This window comes from Geotrypetes seraphini, chromosome 2 (assembly GCF_902459505.1).
Source record: "Geotrypetes seraphini chromosome 2, aGeoSer1.1, whole genome shotgun sequence".
Taxonomy (NCBI): domain Eukaryota; kingdom Metazoa; phylum Chordata; class Amphibia; order Gymnophiona; family Dermophiidae; genus Geotrypetes; species Geotrypetes seraphini.
In genome coordinates, this window is record NC_047085.1 from 256,307,026 (window position 1) to 256,334,600 (window position 27,575).

The 27,575-nt window shown below is 47.0% G+C and overlaps 1 protein-coding gene across 3 annotated transcripts in view; it reads right to left on the reverse strand.

Moving 5' to 3' along the window:
* DDX17 (DEAD-box helicase 17) overlaps nt 1–27,575 on the reverse strand; it is a 185,982-nt gene that overhangs the window by 95,943 nt on the left and 62,464 nt on the right. For all 3 annotated transcript variants that reach the window (XR_004537952.1, XM_033929439.1, XM_033929438.1), the window contains exons 3-4: nt 20,923–21,019; nt 831–964 (exon numbers count right to left, since the gene is read on the reverse strand). Coding sequence is in view for 2 of the 3 variants with exons in the window: in XM_033929439.1 (XP_033785330.1) it covers nt 831–964; nt 20,923–21,019 (231 nt within the window). In the remaining variant the exon portion in view is untranslated. The remainder of the gene's footprint in view (nt 1–830; nt 965–20,922; nt 21,020–27,575) is intronic.

Consider the following 27,575-nt stretch of genomic DNA (forward strand, 5'->3'; position numbering starts at 1 on the left):
GATTGACATCTTTATTGTATCGAGCATTGTTGTGGCGGACTAATCCAATCACATATTACACCACCAAATGGGAACGGGATATAGGTGAGACGTAACCCATTGAAAGATGGAAACACAGTTTTAAGGACCTGTTGAAAACTTCTATAGCTAGTAGTATGAATGAGAATGGTCACAAAATTCTGTATAGATGGTATTATACACCCCAGTGCTTGCATAGAATTTATAGGACTAGCTCTCTATACTGGAGGGATTGTAATGCAGTAGGTAATTTTATCATATTTGGTGGACATGTTCGGTGATACAACGCTTCTGGACTTGTCTACTCCTTACCCTTACTTTAATAACTGGAGAAAGGTATCCTCAGGAACCTAAATATTGTTTATTGTAGCACACTGGAGGAAACATTGTGCACCCACATTATTTCAGCTGCTGAGGAAAATAGACAATTTGCTTGATGCTGAAGCTCACAGCTTTAACATATGGACATTTACATTTTTTTCATAAGGTTTGGGACATTTACTTACAGTGGAGAGAAGCCTTGTTCTCACGGCATCCATGAGGACAGATTCGGACACCTTTTATTTTCAGAAAATGTTATTTTCTTTGGATACAGGGTATCCAACTGGATATCATGGATGATATGTAGAGCTTTATGAGAGAACCCAAAATGCTTTCTGGAATTGTGTTGGGGAGGGTGTTCTATGGTGGTTCTATGTATTTCAGATATTGGGTTCTTGTATTGTCTGACTGTTCCTTTGTACCTATGTATCTTTGCATAAAATTAAAAATAACACATTTTAAAAAAAGAATTCTTCTGCAGCACTACATACCGCTAAAGTCTTGCCAGAACCAGTTTGTGCAATGCCCACCATGTCCCGACCACTCAGAGCTAATGGAAAGCCCTGGCACTGGATAGGGGTTGGCTCTGAAAAATTTTGATCCATTAAAACATCCATGACATATTCTAGAACAAAGGGGAAAAAAAGGGCTTTAGAAATTGTGTGTTAAATACCTTTATACTTTAGGCCAGATATGTCAAGGTTTCCCCTCCCATTTAGAGTCAGTTTTCAAAAGTTTTACACGTTTATTGCCTCTTTTACATGCAAAAAAAGAGAAGTTGCTTACCTGTAAAAAGAGATTAGGTTTTTACCTTGTTAATATCTTTTCTAGTAGATAGGTGTGTCATTCTGGACAGACGAGTAACTGTTCGCAAACCGTAAAGAATGAATCTACTCCAGTTATATAATCCCTCCTCCTTCATGAGAGGGCTCTGCTGCTCCCTTCAGTTTGTACCAAAAAAGGTGACAGTCCTATATAGAAATATATGTGAAGGAGGGGTACAATGAAACTCCCTGAAGTACAAGTCTGTTCTGCTCTGAAAACACAAACATGTTAAACATTGCCACTGAACAATAAAAACAGCAAAACAAACAAGCAGAAATCTTTATGGAGCTCAAATAATACCCCAATGAGTTAGACAGCAACAGATAATTCATACCAACATCCAAAATTTCAGTTTTGGATTTAAATTTTGACTGAAATAGTAGGCAGGAGCAGGAGATAATGATTGCTACATAAATTTTTAATTATTAATTATTGATTCATGGATTGATATTGCCTTTAAAGCCTGAGCAGTGATGATTTGATGTGTTTTTTTCATTAATTAATTCACTATGTACCTTCATGTTTGGTTGAGCTTGTTTACCGTATTTTCGCGGATATAACGCGCACCATTGTAAAACGCGCACAGGGGTATAGCGCGCAGAAATCACGATGATATGTACAAAAACTTTTCTATACCGCGCTCAGGCATATAACGCGCATGCTGCCCGACTCTCCTCTGGCCACCCCGACTCTCCTTTCGCCCTCCCCGACTCTCATCTGGTTGCCCCGACTCACCCTGACTTTCGGTGCACTGCCCCGACTCTCCTCTGGTTGCCCCGACTCACCGTTCACCCGCCCTGACTTTCGGTGCACTGCCCCGCCTCTCCGTGCCTGTCCCCCTTGAAGATCTGCCTGTCCCCCTTGAAGTCCTGTCCCCATCCTGAAAGCCTGATGCCCCCCCTCGACGTCCGATTCTTCTCCCCCCTCGGCAGGACCACTCGCACCCCCACCCCGAAGGACCGCCGACTCCCCGACAATATTGGGCCAGGAGGGAGCCCAAATCCTCCTGGCCACGGCGACCCCCTAACCCCACCCCGCACTACATTACGGGCAGGAGGGATCCCAGGCCCTCCTGCCCTCGACGCAAACCCCCTCCCCCCAACGACCGCCCCCCCCCCCAAGAACCTCCGCCCGTCCCCCAGCCGACCCGCGACCCCCCTGGCCGACCCCCACGACACCCCCACCCGCCTTCCCCGTACTTTGTGTAGTTGGGCCAGAAGGGAGCCCAAACCCTCCTGGCCACGGCGACCCCCTAACCCCACCCCGCACTACATTACGGGCAGGAGGGATCCCAGGCCCTCCTGCCCTCGACGCAAACCCCCCTCCCTCCAACGACCGCCCCCCCCCCAAGAACCTCCGACCGACCCGCGACCCCCCTGGCCGACCCCCCCACCCCCCTTCCCCGTACCTTTGGAAGTTGGCCGGACAGACGGGAGCCAAACCCGCCTGTCCGGCAGGCAGCCAACGAAGGAATGAGGCCGGATTGGCCCATCCGTCCTAAAGCTCCGCCTACTGGTGGGGCCTAAGGCGCGTGGGCCAATCAGAATAGGCCCTGGAGCCTTAGGTCCCACCTGGGGGCGCGGCCTGAGGCACATGGGCCAAACCCGACCATGTGTCTCAGGCCGCGCCCCCAGGTGGGACCTAAGGCTCCAGGGCCTATTCTGATTGGCCCACGCGCCTTAGGCCCCCACCAGTAGGCGGAGCTTTAGGACGGATGGGCCAATCCGGCCTCATTCCTTCGTTGGCTGCCTGCCGGACAGGCGGGTTTGGCTCCCGTCTGTCCGGCCAACTTCCAAAGGTACGGGGGTGGGGGGGTCGGCCAGGGGGGTCGCGGGTCGGTCGGAGGTTCTTGGGGGGGGGGCGGTCGTTGGAGGGAGGGGGGTTTGCGTCGAGGGCAGGAGGGCCTGGGATCCCTCCTGCCCGTAATGTAGTGCGGGGTGGGGTTAGGGGGTCGCCGTGGCCAGGAGGGTTTGGGCTCCCTTCTGGCCCAACTACACAAAGTACGGGGAGGGCGGGTGGGGGTGTCGTGGGGGTCGGCCAGGGGGGTCGCGGGTGGGCTGGGGGACGGGCGGAGGTTCTTGGGGGGGGGGCGGTCGTTGGGGGGAGGGGGTTTGCGTCGAGGGCAGGAGGGCCTGGGATCCCTCCTGCCCGTAATGTAGTGCGGGGTGGGGTTAGGGGGTCGCCGTGGCCAGGAGGGTTTGGGCTCCCTCCTGGCCCGATATTGTTGGGGAGTCGGCGGTCCTTCGGGGTGAGGGTGCGAGTGGTCCTGCCGGGGGGGGGGATGTATCGGACGTCGGGGAGTCGGCCGGGCAAGAGGGCTTGGGCTCCCTCTTGCTCCGATCGTGGATGCGGGTGCGGGTGGGAGCGCGTGCGAGCGGTCGTTCGGGGTGGGGGTGCGAGCGGTCCTGCTGGGGGGGTGAATCGGGCGTCGGGCGGGGTGGGAACTATGTTTAAAAACTTTTGTATACCGCGCTCAGGCATATAACGCGCGAGGGGTATGCGCGGTACGTAAAATCACGTATAACGCGCGCGTTATATCCGCGAAAATACGGTACTATCATAGAATTGAGTCTTATTGATAGTATATGATTGTTACATAAAATTTTCAATTAAGGATAAGTTTATTTGGGTAAAGTTTTTGATTCATGAATTGGTATTGCCATTAAAGCCTAAAGGAAGATGAATTGATGACATTTTTAATTACCGTAATCAATTATGCATTTTTGAATTAATATCTTCAGTTTGAATTAATTGTGAGTTAACACCCTGATATATTAATTGATATTTAGGATTTGGGTTATACCATTATATTTCAATTGTGCTGTTAATAATGAAATAAAAGTCCATTGGGATTTTATTGCTGTGATAATTAGTTGACGCTTTTCATTAGATGAACATGAACTTTAAAACATTAATAATTTAAATAGATTGTAAGAGCTTAATGAATTTATATTAATTTAGGTAATTTAATATTTGTTAATTGTATTTTTGATTTAAATATTTTAGATTTAATAAATGTAATTTGATATATTTAAAGTGGGGGTTGTATTAGATTTTTAGATATGTATTGTATGAAATTATTTAACTCTTTAGTAATGTGTTTATATAAGTTAATACGCAGTTTTAGGGTAACATTATATGAATTTAAATGGTCTTTATCTTTGTATTGTTAGTGCTTCCTGAAGGAACCCTTGAAAAAGCCTAATGTGGCGAAACGGGTCCTGTCTAGAATTATATAGACCGAAGATTGAACCCTATGAGTGAAGGCCTTTGCTTTGTTTGGAGTTATCCTGTTTCCTCACTCTCCGTCTTCTATTTTGGACATTTTTAGTATTCTCCAGAATGACACACCTGATCTACTAGAAAGCAGAGTTATTTTACCTTAACAGGTTTTATCAGGGAACAGCAGGCAGATATTCTCACATGTGGCTGATATCATCCACAGAGCCTGGTATAGACAGTGCTAAAAGTGTACTGTCACTTTAAACTTCTTAAGAAGCTTCAAGACTACCTGCACCACACATGTGTGAGTGCTTTCCTACCTCAGTTTCGTACGCAAGCTAAGAAGCCAACAAGGGGAAGTGGGAGAGATGTGAGAATATCTGCCTGCTGTCCCCAAGATAGCACCTGTTACGGTAAGTAACTGTGCTTTATCCTTGGACAAGCAGGCATCATATTCTCAACATGGTAGCAATGCTCTCTAGAAGCATGTGAAAAAGACTGAGCTGGCTTTTTTAGAAGCCAAAGTCTGGGCCTTTTGAGGTCACTGCTGCTTTTGTCTCTTCTGTGGTGTGGTTTGGAAGAAGAGAATATTGCAGGGTATCTATCGTCTCTTATAAGAATAAGAAGCTGGTTTTGGAACAGACTTAATTGTTGACTCTTAGAGCTTCTTTTACGAAGGTGTGCTAGTGTTTTTAGTGCGCACTAGCCAAAAAACTACCGGCTGCTTAAGAGGAGGTGGAAGTGGCAAGCGCGCACGCTATTCTGCGCCTTCGTAAAAGGAGCCCTTAGTCTTTGATATAATTTTGCTCTTAGAGTCAGCTTTTGAGTAGCAGCCTCTATTCTATCACCACAGATTTATTTCCCCAGGCATGAAATGTTAGCTAAAGGGTCCTGAAGATTAATATTCATGTCAGAGACTCATGGCCAAGCAAGACACCTCATAGCAACAAACATGGCTGATGCTCTAGATCAGTGTTCTTCAACCTTTTGACACCTGTGGACCGGCAGAAATAAAATAATTATTTTGTGGACCGGCACCGGTCCACGGACCGGCAGTTGAAGATCACTGGGCTAAGTCATGCCCATCTCCACTCAATCTCCGCCCCATAATAGTACTAATTGTAACACTATTTTTTCCTTTCATTTTTCATATATACACACAATATAATTGTATTAACAACACATAATGGTTAACCACAAAATTAAATTACACAAAGCACACTGTATGCTTTTCAACATTCATTCCTACCAGAAAACAGATAACCCCATACAAATGCAGGACCAAAAAGCACAGTTACTTACCATAACAGGTGTTATCCAGGGACAGAAGGCAGCTATTCTCACATATGGGTGATGTCATCCGATGGAGGCCGGATGCGGACGCCTCACAAGCAGACTTGCTTGAAGAAACTCGAAGTTTCAAGTCGCCCGCACTGCGCATGTGCAAATGCCTTCCCGCCCAGCGCAGGGCACATCTCCTCAGTTCAGATAGCTAGCAGAGAAGCCAACCAGGGGAGGTGGGTGGGTTGTGAGAATAGCTGCCTGCTGTCCCTGGATAACACCTGTTACGGTAAGTAACTGTGCTTTATCCCAGGACAAGCAGGCAGGTATTCTCACATATGGGTGACCTTCAAGCTAACCAGAATGGGATGGTGGGAGTGTTGGCAATTTAGGAGAATAAATTTTGTAATACTGTTTGGCCAAACTGTCCATCCCGTCTGGAGAAAGTATCCAAACAATAGTGAGAAGTGAAGGTATGAACCGAGGACCAAGTAGCAGCTCTACAAATTTCTTCAATAGGTATAGATCTGATGAAAGCTACTGAAGCTGCCATTGCTCTGACTTTATGGGCTGTGACTTTACTGTGAAGGGGTAATCCAGCCTGGGCATAGCAGAAAGAGATACAAGCAGCCATCCAGTTGGAGATGGTACGCTTAGAAATAGGATGGCCCAACTTATTTGGATCGAAGGAAACAAAAAGTTGAGGAGCAGTTCTGTGTGGCTCATAGACAAAATCGCGTGAGACAACGACGCGCAGACAACTGAGTGCAAGGTTGATGGCGCGCCGAAGAAAAACACTATTTTAAAGGGTTCCGACGGGGGATGTTGGTGGGGAACCCCCCTATTTTACTTAACAGACATCGCGCTGGCGTTGTGGGGGGTTGTAACCCCTCTCATTATACTTGAAACCGAACTTTTGCCTGTTTTTTAGTGAAAAAGTTCAGTTTTAAGTATAATGTGGGGGGTTACAACCCCCCAAACTCCCCACAACGCCAGCGCAATGTCTGTTAAGTAAAGTGGGGGGGGTTCCCCCCCACACCCCCCGTCGGAGCCCTTTAAAATAGTGCTTTTCTTCGGCGCGCCGTCAACCTTGCGCTCAGTTGTCAGCGCGCCGTTGTCTCGCACGATTTAGTCCCATCACCGTTCTGTGTGGTTTGGTGCGTTCCAAGTAAAAGGCTAAAGCACGTTGTGGCCGGGCCCGTCCCCCGAGTAGGTGGGAAACCCAGGCTCAGATCACAGGTAAGATTTTTAGGAGCGCCTTTTATATGGTTGGTCAAAGGAAAACCCGGAAACTGGATTTTTCGCAATACTTCATCGGGTTTATTAGCGTGCAAAACAAAACATCACTGAATGCACACTTGTCTCAGGGCAAAGTCATTGAGTTCACCATATATTACTCAAGTCCAGGGCACGCTCGATGTGCCTCCGTCTGGGACTGTCAATCTTCCTCAATACATTGGAATCATAAAACAAAAATCAGAAAAATGCTTCTGCAGTTTCTTCACTGCCTCCGTAGTGCGGGCCAACCTCCCTTATGCTAAAGGTCTTATCGCCCACCCAAACATGCCTCTAACATCCAGAATTTTAATTCAAAGGGCTACTGGGAGAAATGAGGTTCCAGGAAATACTTTTCTCTTTCTTAATTGGACACTGCTGCCATGCCTTTTGCAGGGAGCTTTCCTCCTGCTCAGGTCTCAATGTCCATGTCTTCTCCCCACATACATTCTTCAGTGTCTCCCTCACTGAGCATTTCCCATGCTGGCTCCAGGGAACTAGGGCTCTCCACGAAGTCCTCCACTTCTGCCTGTTCCTCCCATCCCCCTCTTTGAATGCCTGCTAGCCTTCTCAAATCATTTTCCCTTCCAGGAACACTCTCCAGCTCCTCACCCCAAAACGTGCTAGGAAAGTTCTCCTCACCCCAAAACGTGCTAGGAAAGTTATGGTACTTCCCTGAAGGTAATCTCTCTCCCCTGTTGGGCTGGCGTCCTGGAAGCTTTCTTGGCTGGCTCATGGAAGAAGGGAGATAGCAGCTATCTTGGTGTGCTGCTGGGCTCCTACAATCAGGAACAGCTGAGCCTCCTCCTCCTCCCTGATTACTCTGCCTTCTGCCTATTTGAGGTTTGCTTGGTTGCAGGGCTTGGTAACCAGCTCCACCCCCTTCTACCTGGATTCCTCTAACCTGGGGAAAGGAGTAATAGGGACTGGCTTGTGGTTTCAGTGCCCTCCCTTCCTGAATTCTGGGCTGGCTCCACCCCGGCTTTTCCCCCAGGTTCTTTGGTTGAGCTACCCTGCTGCTTTTACCAGGAGAAACAGGCTTTATTTTAGAGCTTACAGCCTTAAGGGCAGTATTTCTGACTTGACCCACAGTCTTTTTACCTGGGACAGGAGCTTCCCTGACACAACGTTTACAGTCCAGAGTATGGAGAGCTGATTCTCCAGGATGAGAATGAGGCTTTGGAAAAAACACTGGAAGTACGATGGATTGGTTGAGATGAAATTCTGAAACCACTTTAGGTAGGAATTTAGGATGAGTACGAAGAACCACCTTGTCATGATGGAACACAGTGAATGGTGGGTCAGTAACTAAAGCTTGCAGTTCACTGACTCTACGAGCGGAAGTGAGGGCTATGAGAAACACCACTTTCCAAGTGAGATACTTCAGATGAGCTTTATCAATTGGTTCAAATGGAGGCTTCATGAGTTGTGTAAGGAAAACATTTAGGTCCCAAACCACAGGAGGCAGTTTGAGAGGAGGTTTAACATTGAAAAGTCCTTTCATGAATCTGGAAACCACCGGATGAGCAGAGAGGGGTTTCCCTTCAATAGGCTGATGGAAAGCCACAATTGCACTGAGATGGACTCGTATAGATGTAGACTTGAGGCCAGAATTGGATAAGTGCAACAGGTTGTCCAAAACAGAAGATAAGGAATAATGTTGAGGCTCCTTATGATGAGAAAAACACCACGTAGAAAATCTAGTCCACTTTTGACGATATGATTGTCTAGTGCTAGACTTCCTAGAAGCTTCTAAAACATCTCTTACAGATTGAGAAAACTGAAGAGGAGTTATGTTGAAAGGTAGCAAGCTCTCAGGTATAGAGACTGCAGGTTGGGATGAAGCAGAGATCCTTGACTCTGTGTAAGCAGAGAAGGAAAAACTGGTAGAAGGTATGACTCTCTGGTGCTGAGTTGAAGTAGAAGGGAGTACCAAGGTTGTCTTGTCCACCGAGGAGCGATTAGAATCATGGTGGAATGATCGTTCTTCAACTTGACTAGTCTTGAGAATGAGAGGGAATGGAGGGAATGCGTAGAGGAAGAGATTTGTTCATTCCAGAAGAAAAGTATCTGCCTCGAGGCGGTGAGGAGAGTATATCCTGGAGCAGAACTAAGGCAGTTTGAAGTTGTGGGGAGCCACAAATAGGTCTATCTGAGGGGTTCCCCACTGAGAAAAAAATGTAATGAAGAGACAAGGAATGGAGAGTCCATTCGTGAGGTTGCAGAAGACGACTCAGGTTGTCTGCCAAGCCATTTTTTGCCCCTTGGATGTAGACAGCTGTGAGGAAGGTGTTGTGGCGGATTGCCCAGTCCCAAACCTTCAGAGCTTCCTGACAAAGGGAGGCAGATCCCGTCCCTCCCTGTTTGTTGACATAATACATGGCGACTTGGTTGTCCGTTCGAATGCGGACTACCTGGTCGTGAAGCAGATGTTGAAAAGCGTGGAGAGCTTTGAAGATCGCTCTGAGTTCCAACAGATTGATGTGACACTGACGATCCGTACAAGTCCAGAGGCCTTGAGTACGGAGACCATCGAGCTGAACGCCCCAAGCGTAGGTCGAAGAGTCTGTCGTGAGGACCTTCTGATGTGGGGGCGTTTGAAAAAGCAAGCCTCTGCAAAGATTGGAAGAGAGCATCCACCAATGGAGAGACTGTTTCAATGAAGGCATGACTGATATGTGTTGAGAAAGAGGGTCGCAAACTTGCGTCCATTGAGTTGCCAGGGTCAAATGAGGAATTCTGAGGTGAAGTCTGGCAAAAGGAATCACGTGTACTGTGGAGGCGATGTGACCCAGAAGTACCATCATGTGTCTCGCTGAGATGGAGGAGCGGGAAGACACTGTATGACAGAGGTGACGAAGAATTTCCAATCGTTGTTGCGGAAGAAAAGCTCTGAGTTGGATAGTGTCCAGAACAGCTCCAGTGAATTGTAGAGTCTGGGAAGGCTGAAGTTGAGATTTCGGACAGTTGATTTCGAATCCCAAACTTTGGAGGAACCAGGTAGTCCGTTGGGTCGCTACAATAACCCCTTGAGATGTTGAATCTTTGATGAGCCAGTCGTCGAGGTAGGGAAATACCTGAAGACCATGGTTCCGTAGAGCTGCTGCCACCACCACTAGGCACTTGGTGAACATTCTGGGAGATGAAGCCAGGCTGATTCCCCACCCGAAATCTGAGATATTGATGGGAGGCCGGATGTATGGGAATATGAGTGTAGGCCTCCTTGAGATCCAAAGAGCATAACCAGTCGTTCTGCTCGAGAAGGGGATAAAGGGATGTCAGGGAAAGTGGTTGAGAGCCCTGAGATCCAGAATGGGTCGCAGATTGCCCGTCTTCTTTGGAACAAGGAAATAACGAGAGTAAAACCCCCTGTTCTGCTGTTCCAAAGGAACTGGCTCGATAGAATGGAGGTGAAGCAGAGCTTGAGCTTCCTGAAGAAGAAGGGCGGTCTGGGATGGACTGGAAGGATACTCTCTTGGAGGAAGGTCCGGAGGAACCTGATTGAAATGAAGAAAGTATCCTTCCTTGATGATGGTAAGTACCCAGAAGTCTGACGTAATTGTCGTCCATCAGTGGTAAAAAAGATGGAGACGACCTCCAATAGGGAAAAAAGAAGGCAGAGGCAGAACGATGGAGGTTATGTTCTGTTCTAAGCAGTCAAAAAGGCTGAGTAGGCTTAGGTGCAGCAGAAGGTTGAGGTTTATGCTGCAGTTTTTGAGGCTGCTGCTTCTTAAGAGTAGGACGAGTATAAGGAGCCTGCCTCGGAGCAAACCGCCGCTGATAAATAGGAGAAGGACGTGCAGATTTAGCAGGGGTCGACTCTGGCTTAGGTCTGACAATAGAAGCGAAGGACTTTTCATAGTCAGACAATTTCTTGGTGGCTGCCTCGATAGATTCATCAAAGAGGTCATTACTCTCACAAGGAACATTGGCGAGGCGGTCCTGAAGGTTAGGGTCCATGTCAATGGTACGAAGCCAGGCAAGACGACGCATAGCCACTGAAAAAGCAGCTGCTCTAGCAGATAACTTGAAGGCATCATAAGATGACTGGAGAAGATGTAAACGAAGTTGAGATAAAGAAGCAATAACTTCCTGAAACTCAAAATGCTTTTGAGAATCCAAATAACTCATTAACTGTGGTAGTAGAGAAATAAGGAACTCAAAATAAGTAATAAAATGAAAATTTTAATTAAGGACTTTAGAAGACATCATGGCATTTTGATAGATGCGACATCCACATTTGTCCATAGTTTTCCCTTCTCTTCCAGGAGGTACGGTGGCATAGACCTTGGAAGGATGGGATCTCTTCAAAGAGGACTCAACAAGCAGGGATTGATGAGATAACTGAGAGTTGTCAAACCCTTTGTGGTGTAGTTTTATAGCGAGAATCCAATTTTCCTGGAACAGCTGCTAAGGAAAAAGGAGTCTCCATGCACCGACCAAAAGTCTGATTTAAAAACTTATGAAGAGGAAGCTTAAGTGACTCAGCCGGAGGTTGAGGAAGATGCATGACTTCGAGATACTCCTTGGAATATTTGGAGCTAGTATCTAATTTAAGATCCAAGTCCACAGCCATCTGACGGAGAAAAGATGAAAATGAGAGTTGATCTGCCAGGGCTTTGCCTTGAGAAGGACTTGAGGTCAAGGCAGCCTGTGTCGAAGATGAAGCTTCAGCATGTAAAAAGGCATCAGATAAATATAGTGACTTGGACGAGGCAATCGAATGTGGAATATCCTCGAGGTCTGGCATGGGAGACCTCGAACGAGGAGTATGTGGAGTAGAACAAGGCTTAGTGGAAGAGCCATGTCTGGAAGTATGGCTCGATGAAGGCCTCGAGCAGTGATGAGAACTGTGCCTGGAAGCAGATCTCGAAGAGCGATGAGACCTCATTGAAGAATGGAGAGAGGTAGAGGAACCTCGATGCACTCTCAAAGACTCAGCTCCTTGTATAGAGTGTGAGGAATCCTGTCAAGGCACATGCAAAGATTCTGCTCCTTGCTGAACGTGCTTAGATGCCAGACCAGACACTTGCAGAGACTCTGCTCCCTGCAAAGAGTGTGGAGGATCAGACTGAGGCAAAGAAAGCGGCTCGACCTCGCGAGAGTCTACTACATGCCCAGGCTGGATAAGAGGGAGAAGCTTCGGTCCCATGTTAGTAAGGAACTGAACGATGTGCTTCTCCAATAAGGTCTGGAAGGAAGCCGGCAAAAATGGATCCGCGTCTGAAACCAGTCCACTTGCCTTGGCTGGAGGTTCCTTCGGGGTAGTGTGATTGTGCTTCGACTTGGTAGTCTTAGGCACTTTTAATCACTACCGCTGGAACAGCCTGCTGAGCTATCTGACCTGAGGAAACAGGGGAAGATACAGCAGATGTCGATGAAGTAAGAGCCGTTGCAAAAGACGAAGGTCTGATGAGGCTCAAGGTGGAAGTAGTAGAAGCTGGAGGACCATCGGCCGAAGCCGAAGTCGTCTTCGAAGTCAAGGTCGATGTCATCTTCGAAGTCGAGGGTTCAGAAGAATCCATTTTGAAAAGCTTGTCCACCAGGATATGACGACGCTTAAAAGCACGAGGCTGAAGCGTTTGGCAAGGAAGGCACAATCTAGGATGATGCTTAGGCCCAAGGCACTTGAGGCAGCGACGGTGAGGGTCCGTAATAGAGATCACGCGCTGACACTTGCTACACTTCTTGAAGCCCGTAGCAGGCAGGGACATAGAAGTGAAAACAGCCGCCCCAAGATCGAAGTTGTTGGGCCGCGGCTGAACGGCCGGCTCCAAAAAACGGATGGAAGAAGAAAATTTTTTTTTTTTTACCGAAAATAAAATAAAGACAAAAACAGCGATTCGTGAAGAAAATAAACACAAACTGCGGTTACAGAAGGCACAAATAACAAAGTTAACGCAGAGAGTCGAAGAAGGACTTCTCAGCTCCACAGAAAACTAAAAACTGAGGAGACGGGCCCTGCGCTGGGCGGGAAGGCACTCGCACATGTGCGGTGTGGGCAACTCGAAACTTTGAGTTTCTTCAAGCAAGTCTGCTTGTGAGGCATCCGCATCCGGGCTCCGTCGGATGACATCACCCATATGTGAGAATACCTGCCTGCTTGTCCTGGGATAAACTAAAAGTACTAATATTTACAAACAAACCCTAAGATGCAAGACTCTGCAAGTAGTACAATCCCAGAGGAAAAGAACAAATGCATTTCTTCCTGAACAGACAAATCAATCACTAAATTAAAAAAAAATAAAAGCATTTCTTCTACTGTTGTTGTCTCTCTCCTTCCATGCTGTGCCTTGCCTTCTGGCCTGCCGCCCGGTGTTATCTTCGGGCCGGCTCCCTGAGTGCTGCATTGCACAAAGCTGTGGGCAGCGGCTCCTCGCACACATCCCACACCTCATCTGGAAGCCTTCCCTCTGACATTGCAACATCAGAGAAAAGGCTTCCGGTTCAGGTGCAGGATGCGGGTAGTAGCCTTTTCCCACGGTTTTGTGCACTGCAGAACTCAGGGAGTTGGCCCAAAGATGCCACGTTGATCACACCGTGGACCAGCAGCTATAGAATGCTGTCTTGGGCCCAATGAACGTGCCGGTCCTGTGAACCGGCAGAAAATTTCTGTGGACCGGCACCAGTCCACGGACCGGCGGTTGAAGAACACTGCTCTAGATGACATTTCAAAAGCATCAAATGCTATCTGTGCCATATATTTTCTGGTTTGTAGAAGACTATGTGTGGTCTAATGAAAATCCACAAGATGTTCTAGTGGAATATACTGCTTGAAATCAGTCTGCCCAAGAAGTAGCCATCGCTCTAGTGCAGTGGTCTCAAACTCAAACCCTTTTCGGGGCCACATTTTGGATTTGTAGGTACTTGGAGGGCCGCAGAAAAAAATAGTTAATGTCTTATTAAAGAAATGACAATTTTGCATGAGGTTAAACTCTTTATAGTTTATAAAACTTTCCTTTAACAGTTTTACCTTATGCAAAATTGTCATTTCTTTAATAAGACATTAACTATTTTTTGTGCGGCCCTCCAAGTACTCTATTTTTTCTGCAGCACTCACATTTAAAGTTTAATATCTTTTCTTTCTCAAAACTGGCACATTTCTATTACTAAATTGAAAATAAAATCATTTTCCTACCTTTGTTTGGTAATTTCATCAGTCTCTGGTTGCACTTTATTCTTCTGACTGTGCATCCAATATTTCTTCTCTTCTTTCAGCCTCCTGTATGCTTCCTCTCCTCCAGACCTCATTCCCTCCCCCAACTTTTTATTTCTTTTTCTATGTCTGTCTTTCTCTGATTCCTTGTCCCATTTTTTGCTTTGTTTCTGGCTCCTTGCCCCCCCCTTCTTTCTTTTTTCCTTCTGGCTCCCTGCCCCCCCTTCTTTCTTTCTTCCTTCCTTCCTGCCCTCCCCCATGCCACCGCTGCCGGGGAATAGGCTGCTGCTGCTGCCACCATCGGGAATAGGCCGAGATCTTCACAGGGCCAACTATCCCCGCCCGACGTCAATTCTAACGTCGGAAAGGACGTTCCGGGCAGCCAGGCAGCGATTGGCTAGCCAGAACGTCCTCTCGACGTCAGAATTGAGGTCGGGCGGCGAGAGAAGCAGGGAGATCAAAGACATGGTGCTGGCCTGTTCCCCGATGGCAGCGGTGAGAAGGGAAGGTAAGCAGACGATCTGCGAGCCGCACTCTAGGGAGAACAGTGGTCCGCCCCCCCTTGGTATGCCACTGGAGTAGCAGCGTGTCTGGCCAGCTCATTCCATTCAAAGCCGCGGGTGGCGGCTTCTTGCGAGATTCGCGCCTGCGTCTGAAGCCTCTCTGTTGTTGTGATGTCAGAGAGGCTTCCGATGCAGGAGCGAATAGCGCAAGGAGCCGCTAACCCGCGGCTTTGAACGGAATGAACCAGCCAGACCCGCTGCTGTTCTAAAAGGAAGGGAATGATCCAGTCCAGACCGCGGGCCGCAAAAAAAACTTGGAGAGCCACATGTGGCCCGCGGGCCGCGTGTTTGAGACCGCTGCTCTAGTGGAATGAGCATGAAGCTTGTCCGGCAACCGCTTACCTGAAGTCAAGTAAGTGGAAGCAATGGTTTCATTGACACATCGAGCAATGGAAGCTTTAAATGCAGCCATACCCTTGTTGCGGCCCGCGAATAACACAAAGAGGTGATCTGAACAGCGAAAGTCATTAGTAAGTCTGAGATAACGTAGAAGTACCCTACGTACATCTAGGAACCACAGTGAAGAGAACTTCTCCCCCCAAACCTCTTTCCAGAAGGCAGGAAGGAAGAGAGACTAGTTAACATGAAAGGCATCATGATACCACTTTAGGAAGAAACGACGGAACAGTCCTCACGGATACCCCCGAATCCGAAATGCGCAAAAAAAGGATCTCTACAATACAACGCCTGCAACTAAGACACCCGCCTGCCCGAAGCCATTGCACAAGAAAAACCGCTTTCAACATCACATCCTTCAAAGTTCCTTTAGACAAAGGCTCAAAGGGAGGCTTTTGAAACCCCCCAAGGACTACTTTAAGACTCCACTCCAGACATATCTTCTTAATAGGGGGACGAATATGCTGCACCCCTTTTAGAAATCGAATCACATCAGGTTGTGAAACCAGGGAAGAACGAGCCACGCAGCCTCTGTAACAAGCAATAGCAGCCACTTGAACCTTAAGAGAATTATAGGCCAATTCCTTGGCAACTCTATCTTGAAGAAAGGAAAGGATGGAATAGAGAGAAGCCTGGAAGGGTGACAGACCCTGAGCAGAACACCAAGAATCGAAAACCCTCCAGACTCTAGTATACGATGCAGAAGTAGATCTCTTTTTGGCTTGAAGAAGAGTGGAAATAACTGGCTCTGAAAATCCCCTACGTCTCAGCAGAGACCTTTCAAGAGCCAGGCCGTAAGACCAAAGTGGGACGGATTTTCCTTGCAGATCGGACCCTGAGTTAGCAAGTCCGGAGCCACTGGATCAAGTCCGCATACCATGGACGACGTGGCCAATCCAGAGCCACCAGGATCACCGTGCCCGGGAAGCAAGAAATGTGATGTAACACCCAACCTATCAGCGGCCAAGGAGGAAACACATAAAGGAGACAACTCGGAGGCCATGGAAGAGCCAATGCGTCTACCCCCTTGGACACCTGCTCCCTGCGTCTGCTGAAGAAACGAGGAAGCTTTGCATTTAGAGACGAGGCCATGAGATCTATCTCCGGAAGACCCCACCTCTGAACAAGCAGGTCGAACGCCTGAGTGGAGAGCTCCCATTCTCCGGAATCCAGAAGATTCCTGCTGAGGAAGTTCGCCTGAACATTTTCTTGCCCCGCAATGTGCGCCGCCAAGAGAAGAGGAAGATGAACTTCCACCCATTGAAGCAGGACCATCGCCTCACTTGCTAATTGAGTACTGCGTGCTCCCCCTTGCCGGTTAACATAAGCCACCGCCGTCACATTGTCCGAAAAGATTCTGGTCTGGCGGCCCTGAATCATGGACTGAGACGCATGAAGCGCTAGCCGAATCGCTCTCAACTCTAGCACACTGATCGACCACTGAGCCTCCTCCGGAGACCAGACACCCTGTGCTGAAGATTGAAGGCACTGAGCTCCCCAACCCAGAAGACTGGCATCTGTTGTAACTATGATCCAGTCCGTTGTCGCAAGAGGCATTCCTTTGAACAGATTGATCTCGCTGAGTCTTCATTGCATGCTGAGCGCTGCCTGCGACATCCACTGAAGATGCCAATTGTAGTCCTGATACACTGGGGACCATCGTGAGAGAAGCGACTGCTGCAATGGTCTCATGTGGAAGCGAGCCCAGGGCACCACCTCCAGAGCCGCCACCATTGAGCCCAGTACTTGCACATAATCCCAAACCCTCGGTCTGCGCGACTGGAGAAGCAGTCGAACTTGAGATTGCAACTTGGCTCCCCGGTCCTTGAGTAGAAACACCTTCCCCAGACTTGTGTCTAACTGTACTCCCAGATGCTCCAATGACTGGGAAGGGGTGAGAGAGCTCTTTGGAAAATTGATGACCCATCCCAAAGATTGAAGAAGAGAGATCACCCTTTGGGTCACAGTCAAACTCTCTTGTCTGGAAGACGCCCAGAACAACCAGTCGTCCAAGTAAGGATGTACCCGCATCCCTTCCCGGCGAAGGAACGCCGCTGCTACTACAACCATGACCTTTGAGAACGTATGTGGAGCCGTGGCAAGGCCGAACTTCAAGGCTCAAAACTGATAGTGCTGGCCAAGGATTGCAAAGCGAAGATACTTCTGATGCAGCAGCCATATCGGAATGTGCAGATAAGCTTCCTTGAGGTTGAGCGCCGTAAGGAATTCCCCCGGCTGAACAGCCGCAATAACTGAACTCACTGTTTCCATCCGGAAATGCCTGACCCGTAGAAAGCGATTGACCTTCTTGAGATCCAGGACAGGCTTGATTGAACCCCCCTTTTTGGGCACCATGAAATAAATGGAATATCTGCTCTGTACCCATTCCGCCAGAGGAAATGGAATCACGGCCCCAATCTCCAAAAGAACTTGAGGGGTGACCTGCACTGATTCTCATTTGGCTGCCCCCGCACAAGGGGAGACCAAGAAAGAATCTGCGACAGGAGAGGAAAATTCTAATTTGTAACTGTCTCGAATAATGTCCAATACCCACTGATCGGATGTTACCTTGGCCCACTCCACCAGAAAGGAAGACAGCCGACCCCCCTATTGGCATGACGGAAGGATCCAACATCCCATCATTGGGAATTACGTAAGGCAGGGGTTCGGGCTGGTAGAGCAGGTTGGGGTTTCGTAGGATGAAAGGAATTCTTTTGTGAAAACCTAGGCCTGGGATTGTAGAAAGAGCCATAAGAAGGCAGTAAGGGCAGCTTTCCAGACAGATATCTCTTAACATCCCTGAAACAAGATCTGGTAGAGAAAGTCTTCAAAGGGGCTTTAGGTTTATCCTCTGGTAACCTCTGTGTCTTGGTATCACCAAAATCTTACGCTGAGCCCACTGCAGACAAGCCCGAGCCGCATAGGAACTGCATACAGTCACTTGCAAGGTAACCGCTGCTACTTCAAGGTTCAAGGTTTATTAATATTTGATGTATCGCTGAATCTGTTTACAAAGCGATGTACACAAGTAAAAAAAGGATACGATTATAAAGATACAAATTAAAAATTCGTTAACATCAAATTTATGACAAGACAGACTTGAACTGGGGAGGGAAGAAGGGCAAAGGTTACATCTGTTATATCGAGAAAAACATATATGGAAAAAACAAAAGGAAACGAGGGTGGATAAAAAATTAAAAAATAAAAATATTAATATTGAGTATTAAAAGCATCTTTAAAAAGGTGCGTTTTTAAGGATTTTTTAAAAGAAAGAAGATCTTTTTCATTTTTAATATGTTGTGGCAGAGAGTTCCACCATTGTGGGCCCATAACAGAAAACAATTGAGAGGATGATCTGAATGAGCGTACGGGATTATGACAGCTTAAGTGAAGACTCAATCTTCCTATCCTGAATGTCTTTGAGTGCTATACCTCCCTCAACCGGCAAGGTAGTCTTCTTGGTAACCGCAGCCACCAAAGGGTCCATCATGGGGGTCTTAAATTTATCCAGCTCGTCATGCGAAACCAGATACAACTGGCACATAGCCTTAGCGACACAGAGACCAGCCTCAGGGGTATTCCATTGAGCTGAAATAAGTTCTTGCATCGCCTCATGAACCGGAAACGATTTAGCCAGTTTCCTTGAGCCCGCCATAAGAGGATTAGCCAACCCTAGCGCGTGTGGATCAGGCTGAGAGATATTAAGGTCCTGTAGCGCTTTGGAAATAAAAGATGGCAATTACTCCTTATGAAAATGACAAAGCACCGTAGGATCATCCACCTCCCTAGTCAGCGCATCCTCAAACTCCAAATCTGCCACCTCACCTTCTTCCAGAAAATCTGGAAGAGCAAAAGATAAGGTGGAGTCAGACGGAGGGTCCCCACCATCCAGAGGCGCTATCCTGCGCCGTTTTGCTGCCTGAGACTCCTGAGGAGGTCCATTGGCATGAAGAACGGGTATCTGGTCCACATCACTTCCCGTTGCTGCGCAGACAGAGCCCTGCATCAAAAATGCTTTATGCATCAACATAACAAACTCCGGGGAAAAAAACCACTGAATTTGCAGGATCCTGCACCGAAAGAATCTGCTCCTGCCCAGAAACCCGGCCCACAACAGCAGCAGAAGAAGAAAATAGCTGACTGCCTGCCCAGCCGCCGATGTGCACTGAAGCGGAACGGAAGCAGCCACGAGTGCAGGAGAAACAGGCCGGCGTTCAACCGCGTGGGAAGCAATTTATATCTCAGGCGCGATCAGCAGTTCTTCACCCACTGCGTCTGCGCACCCCGCCGAACAGAGGCCCGATGGTGCTCGCCGCTTCCCACAGCGGGAACACTGTTTAACTGCCTCTGCCGCAATTACACTAAAAACGATATGCTGAGCAAATCGAAATCGGCAGCCAACAAAACAACACCATTCAGCGACACTGCAGCAACCAACCCGACAAACCAAACCAGCAAGCAGAAAGAAAGCTAGAAATAAAACCTTTCTTACCCGAGTTCAACTTTGTTAAGGCTGGTAGTTGCAAACTGGAACTGCCAAGAAAACACCATTCAGCCGCAGCACCCTGGTTTTAAAATATATATATATTTTTTTCTTCTTTCCCTAAAAAAAAAAGAACCAGGAATAACCTCAATCCCAAAGGAGAGGAGAGTGGAGTAGGGACCTGAGGGGGCCCAGGTGTACTTCCCGCTCAGCCAAACACCCCTATCTACCTGAAGAGAATAAACTCAACAGAAGAATAAATAAAATGCCAGCCAGACTTCAGGAGCTAGTGAAAAAGCGACCATCACCTGCTGGGAGATAGAGAATAGTGAAGATACAGGGAGAGTGCCAACCAATAGGACCACCTGTTAATCAGTTCTCTATCTCCGCCTGCTGGTAGATGTGTGCTATCCCACTAGTCTCTGGATTCATCTGCTGCTGTTGCTGAGGAAACAGTACAATTAGAAACTACACTGTGCAATGAAAGGAAATAAGAAGAAAGAAGTGTTCTCCCTAGCGTCTTTTAACCGGGCGCCCCGCCCGGCTAATTTAGATGAGCTATCGTGGTTTAATAAAAGGGGAGGAGGTATATTTGTCTATTTTTGTATAGTTGTTACTGAGGTGACATTGCATATTTTAAAGTCATCTGCCTTAACCTCTGAAAACCCCCCCGAATACAAATGATAATTAACATTTTCTCTATGTACAGTGTGTTTTGTGTTTTTTAAAATTTTATTGTTGGTAGATCATTTTGACTTGGTCATTTTAAAAGTAGCTCGCAAGCCATAAAAGTGTGGGCACCCCTGCCCTAGGCTCTCAACGAAGTCTTGACTAGGCAAATACCGATAACTAAGGAACTACTAGGACCGAAGAACCACACCAGTGACAAGACTTACAAAAAAAAAAAAAAAGGAAGTCAAGCCCAAAATACAGAAAAATAGTAAGGGTTCCTTTTACTAAGGTGCGCTAGCGTTTTTAGCGCACGCAGGATATTATCGCATGCTACACCACGTGCTATGTGGCTAAAACTAACGCCAGCTCAATGCTGGTGTTGTCTAGTGCATGCGGCAATTCAGCTTGTGCTATTCCCTGCGTTAATGCCCTAACGCAGCTTAGTAAAAGAAGCCCTAAGTCTTAATGAAAAGCATCTTTTGACATAATCAATAAGCTTTACAGAAACAGAGATTGAAGCAGTTCCCTCTTGAGTTCAAAAGCTTTCCAAAAAAAGGTGGAGCAATTTTCCTGCACCAGTCTCCATTGGTGACATCAGATCTCGCCAATTTTGAGAGGACTTGCTATTCTGCTTCCAAAAGGGAGGATGTGGATATAATGGAGAAATTCAACCCCAAGTACATATTTTGACATCAATACAAAATACTTACGGGGAAATGAAGCCTGGTGAAAATTGAACACTGGTTTTGGACAATCTGTTCCTCTCACTGTAATCTCTTTCTTACGGCGCAATTCCTCCACTTCAAACTATTAAAAGAAAAAAAAAGGATTAGGTTCTTACCTTGCTAATATCTTTTCTAGTAGATAGGTGTGTCATTCTGGACAATAGGATATTACCTCTCATGCTCGCGAGCCGTGCAGAAGGAATCCTCTCCAGATTTTCAACTCCTTCTACCGATGCCTCAGCTCCCTCCATGCTGACACCGAACAATTTTTGTATTGAAGAATGCGGCTTTTAATGGAGCGTTTAAGCGCAGAGCAACACACAAAGGGCTTGATACAATATGTTCCAGGCCGACACTGTATACACCAATTGTGAGAATCGATGATTGAAATTGAGCGTTGGCACCTGCAGTACTTTTTAAACCCCGCTAACGGGCGGGACATCAACAGAAAAAAACTCCTCACCGTAGTTGAATTCAATGGCTGAGGAAAGATAAGGGCCCCAGTGGCCGAAGCCCCTGAGGTAAGAAAAAAAACAGCAAAAATAAAAAATTCTCAACTGTAGTTATTTAAAACACATAGAACAAATACACAGAAAAAATGCGTAAGTAAAATACGCAGAAAAAATATGCGTGAGCAAGAAGGCAAAGGAAAAAATTGAACAACGTTCAAAAGATATGACTTCTTAGCTCCGCAGAAAACTAAGAACTGAGGAGTTGCACACCTACATCAGGTGGGAAAGAACTCGCGCATAAGCGTTGCGGTCAGTCATGAACTTTCTAAAGTTCTTAAAGTGTACGTACAATTTAGCAGAAGCCCATACCGGGGCTCTGTGGACGATGTCATCCATATGTGAGAATATGCGGCCTGCTTGTCCTGGGATAAAGACTGCAGCTTTTTCAGAAGTTCCGAAAGATTAGGTTCTTACTTCTGCTAATCTTCTTTTTTGTACATCCACACTTTATTCTGAGAATGGATGGGTGTTCTCTTCCCTTAGGGATCTTCAGCATAGAAAAGAGACAGCTGAGAGGAGATATTATTGAAGTCTACAAAATCCTGAGTGGAGTACAACGGGTACAAGTGGATCGATTATTCACTCCGTCAAAAATTACAGACTAGCAGACACTCGAACTTAAAGGAAAATACTTTTAAAACCAATAGGAAGAAATTTTTTTCACATTGCCAGAGTTGTGGTAGAGTGGATAGCGTAGCTGGTTTTAACAAAGATTTGGACAATTTCCTGGAGGAAAAGTCCATAGTCTGTTATTGAGAAAGACATGGGGGTAGCCACTGCTTGCCTTGGATCGGTAGCATTGTAAGTTGCTACTCCTTGGATTTTGGCCAGGTACTAGGGACCTGGATTGGCCACTGTGAGAAAGGGCTACTGGGCTTAATGGACTATTGGTCTGACCCAATAAGGCTATTCTTAAGTTCTTATGATATCTATCATAATAAAAACCTTAGCGCGCATGCACACTTGAAACTCCATGCGTCCGTGTTTTGTGCTACCTTGCCACGCATGCACAGTAGAAAAATCTCTCCTACCGCCGATCAACCGTGCCGTTGTCAGCTGATTTCCTGCCTACTGCCCCAATCGCCGATGCCGGCTGACCTCCTGCCTTCTCCTCTTCTCACCCCCGGACCAGCAGCAGCAGCTAGCTTTACTTTAGCTTTAGCCACGGTTTCATCAAGTAGCCCCCCTTTGCTAGGCTGGTCCACTTCAATGATGCGAGGCGGGTTGGCCTAGCAAAAGCCCTGAGGCTGCCTGATGAAACCGCAGCTAAAGCTAAACTAAAGCTAGCGGATGCTGAACAGGGGGAGCGGGGAAGGGGTACTGCTGGACAGGAGGGAGCAGGGAAGGCATACTGCTGGACAGGGGGAGCAGGGAAGGCATACTGCTGGACAGGGGGGATGTAAAAGGAAGGGAGAAGGGCTACTGCTGGACAGGGGGAGCAGGGAAGGGGTACTGCTGGACAGGGAGGAGATAAAAAGAAGGGAGAAGGGCTACTGCTGAACAGGGGAAGCAGGGAAAGCGTACTGCTGGATAGGGGGGAGGTAAAAGGAAGAGAGAAGGGCTACTGCTGGACAGGGGGGAGGTAAAAGAAAGGGAAAAGGGCTACTGCTTGTCAGGGGGAGCAGGGAAGGTGTACAGCTGGACAGGAGGAAGGGAGAAGAGGTATTGCTGGACAGTGGGAGTAGGGAAGGGGTACTTCTAGACAGGGGGGAGGTGCTGCTGGACTTGGCAAAAAGGGAGGGAAAGGAAAGGTGCTACACAATGGAGGTAAGGGGGAGATGATGCATGGGGGGAGAGAGCATGTTGGGTTGGGGGTGGGAAGGAGGAATGCCATTGAGAGAAGAGGCAATGACAGAGAGAGAAAGTGTGCAGGAGGCAGAAAGTGCTGGACGTGAAGAGGGTGAGGTGGATGGGGAGGCCAGAAAGGAGGGAAGGAGAAATATTACACTGGGAAAGGGGGAGAGGGCAGAGAGTGAAAAGTTGGACTCATGGAGGAAGGGAGAGATAGATGTTGGTTGGGGGAGGGAAGGAGGACCAGAGGAAACATGCAGGAGGCCCTGGAAACATAGTTAAAAGCACAGAAAAATAAAGTCAACAAGAAGGCTTCAGGTACATAGAAGGATGGAGAAATACATGGAAGGACAAGAAGCTATTTGCACTGATGGGCTACATATTACAACCTTGCAGAGAAATTTAGACAATATGTTTCTAGGCATTTAAACTAGAAGGTGGGGTGGTGTATGTATGAAGGACAATTATAGAGACCACCCCCGGCAAAAGAAAAGATGTGATGGTAGTAAAGATTGCAACGTAAACAATATCAGAAACTCACTTAGCATTGCAATGGAAAGTGAAACGAAACAAAAATCTATACGAAAAAGGAGATTACCGCTGAAAAATAGCTGGAAAGCGATGACCACAAATGCTCGCAGTCTAAACAACAAAGTTCATGATCTGCAAGCCCTGATGTTAGAGGCAGATCTAGATATTGTCGTTATCACAGAGACATGGTTCAGTGAATCACACAGATGGGATGCAAACATACTGGGATATAATCTTTTTAGGAAGGACAGAGATGGTCAAAAAGGTGGAGGAGTAGCTCTCTATGTAAAGATCAATATCCAAGCGACTGAAATGCAAGGGACCTGGGGAGAGGAAGAAGCGATATGGATCGTTCAGAAAAGAGAAGATGGAACTTCTATCTACGTGGGTGTAGTCTATAGACCTCCGATTCAATTGCAGCAAACTGATAAGGATCTGATTATGGATATCCAAAAGTTTTGAAGGAAAGAGGAGGTGCTGCTGTTGGGAGATTTCAACCTGCTGGATGCGGACTGGAATGTTCCATCTGTGGAATTGGAAAGAAGTAGGGAGATTGTGGATGCCTTTCAAGAGGCTCTGCTCAGACAAATGGTGACAGAACCCACGAGGGAAAAAGCGATATTGGATCTGGTACTCACAAATGGAGAGAGTATCTCTAATGTTCGAGTGGGTGCTCACCTGGGAAGTAGCAATCATCAATCGGTTTGGTTTGATATAACGGCTAAAGTGGAGAGCAGCCGCACAATACAGATTTCAAACATTCGGACTTTAATGAAATGGGAGAGTACCTGAAGAAGGAAAAATTATGTTCTTACCTGTTAATTTTTTTTCCTTTAGACTCAGCAAATGAATCCAGAGACCAGTGGGATAATACACAACTACCAGCAGGTGTAGATAGAGAACTGAATAACAGGTAGTCCCATTGGTTGGCACATTCCCTGTACCTCCAGTATTGCTCCTTCCCCAAACATCCGGAACCAGAACAAGGTCCATATGCAAAAAACTTCTTTCCCACAACAAGTGCAAATATAAGAATAGAGAACACAACTACCAACTCAAACAAACTGCCTGCAACTTACACACAGTGAGCAAAGAACCAGAAAGGGTGAGAGGCTCTGGATTCGTCTAAAGGAAAGAAAATTAACAGGTAAGAACATAATTTTTCCTTCCTTTTCAACAGCAGAAGATGAATCCAGAGACTAGTGGGATGAAGCAAAGCAATCCTTAATCCGGGTGGGAAGCGAACGCCGCCTCCGCAATAACCAAAGCTCCAAAAGCAGATTCCGCACACACCGCCACATCCAACCGGTAATGCTTCGAAAACGTATTCCGAAAAGACCAAGTAGCTGCACGACAAATCTCCTCCAAAGAAAAACCCCTGGACTCCGCCCAAGAAGTAGACATCGCTCTAGTGGAATAAGCATGAAGTCAAGTAAGCAGACGCAATGGCCTCCCTGACCCATCGAACAATAGAAGCCTTGGATGCTGCCATACCCTTGTTGCGGCCTGCGAACAACACAAAGAGGTGATCGGAACGACGAAAATCATTAGTAATCTGGAGATAATGCAAGAGAATCCTACGTACATCTAGCAAACGCAGAGAAGAGAAACGCTCCCCCCAGTCCTCCTTCCGGAAAGCCGGAAGGAAGAGACTGGTTCACATGAAAGGGGGAGACTACCTTAGGAAGAAACAAAGGTACTATTCTGACCGACACACCAGAACTCGAAATTCTCAAAAAAGGATCTCTGCAAGATAACGCTTGCAACTCAGATACCCGCCTGACCGAGGCCATAGCAATCAGAAAAACCGCTTTCAACGTCACATCCTTTCGAGTAGCACTTGCCAAAGGCTCAAATTGCGGCTTTTGCAACTCTCCAAGGACCACATTAAGACTCCAATCCGAACAGATCTTTTTAACGGGAGGCCGAATATGTTGCACCCCTTTGAGAAATCGAACAATATCCGGTTGCAACGCTAGGGAAGAACAAGTCACCTGGCCTCTATAGCAAGCAATAGCAGCCACTTGAACCTTGAGAGAATTATAGGCCAATCCCTTGGTAACCCCTTCTTGAAGAAAGGAAATAATGGCAGAGAGAGAAGCCTGGAATGGCGACAGACTCTGAGCAATACACCAAGAATCGAAAACCCGCCAGACACGAGTATATGAGGCAGAGGTGGATCTCTTTTTCGCTTGAAGAAGAGTGGAAATAACCTGTTTGGAATAACCCCTACATCTCAGCCGCAACCTTTCAAGAGCTAGGCCGTAAGAACAAAGTGGGACGGATTTTCCATGATGACTGGACCCTGAGTAAGCAAATCCGGAGTCACCGGAAACGTCAACCGATCGCCCGCCAAAAGATGCATCAGGTCCGCATACCATGGACGACACTGCCAATCCGGAGCCACCAGAACTGGACAACTTTTTTGGGGAAGAACAAGCTCTTCAGGAGGGACGGACTACACCTGAGCATGGCAGGAAAGAGACTGCTAGCTAACGTCGTCAAGAGAGGAATAAAGCAGGCTTTAAACTAAGAAGAAGGGGAAAGCCGACAGTCAACCTGACGTCGACGGTTCAGACAAGAGTATTCAAAGAAGATACTGAGCAGGAAAAATGCTGGGAAGAAACAAAAGACGAACTACAGGAGTCAAAGGATCAAGAGAAACTAGAGAACAAAAAGAAGAGCAAACAGCAGGAGCTAGAAGAACGGGTGAAAATGAGGAAGCAGGTTGAGAACAAAAAATACGCGCCAAAGGAAGAGGAAGGAAGAAACAGAAATCAGGGACTGGCAGCTCATGAGGGGGACGGCAGGAAGAGCAAATCACAAGGAAAAACAGCAGGAAAAAGAAAAAAACAGGTCTTAAATTGCTTGTACGCAAATGCAAGGAGCCAAGGACCAAAATGAGAGAACTGGAAGTCACGTCCAAAAAAGAGGACCTAGACATCATTGGAATCACGGAATGAGGAAATCAAATGGGACATAGTACTGCCAGGGTACAAACTCTATAGAAGAGACAGGACTAATAAGAAGGGTGGAGGAATAGCACTAAATATAAAGGACACCATTCACTCAACCGGAGTGGAAACGGCGACAAAGACGGAAGGATTGGAATCATTATGGGTTAAATTACCAGGAAGAAATGGATTTGACATAAAATTGGGACTGTAATATCGTCCACCTGGACAAACAGAAGCAAACGATAAAGAACTGGAAGCAGAATTGAGGCAGGAATGCAAAAACGGAAATGTGATGGTAATGGGGGATCTTAACTACCCCAGGATAGACTGGAGTATTAGAAACTCCAACTGCGCGAGGGAAACAGAATTCCTAGAGGCTGTGAGGGACTGCTTCATGGAACAGCTCGTCAAGGAACCAACGCGAGGAGATGCCACCCTCGACCTAATCCTCAACGGGCTAGGGGGACCTGCAAAGGAAGTGGAAATAGTAGGACCACTAGGAAACAGCGATCACAACATGATCCAGTTCAAATTAGAAGTAGGAACATCAAAAGTGAAGAGAACCACAGCGACAACACTCAACTTCAAGAAAGGGAACTACAATGCTATGAGAGCAATGGTGAGAAAGAAACTCAGAAACAGCTCAAGACAAACGAAGACCGTAGAGAAAGCCTGGTCCCTATTCAGGGACACGGTGCAAGAAGCACAAAATCTGTACATCCCCAGGTTTAGGAAAGGGTGCAAAAAAAAAAAAAAAAATAATCGAACAAAAGACCAGGTATCAATGAAGTGAAGAAAGCGATAGGAGACAAGAAAAAATCGTTCTGAAAATGGAAAAAGGATCAAA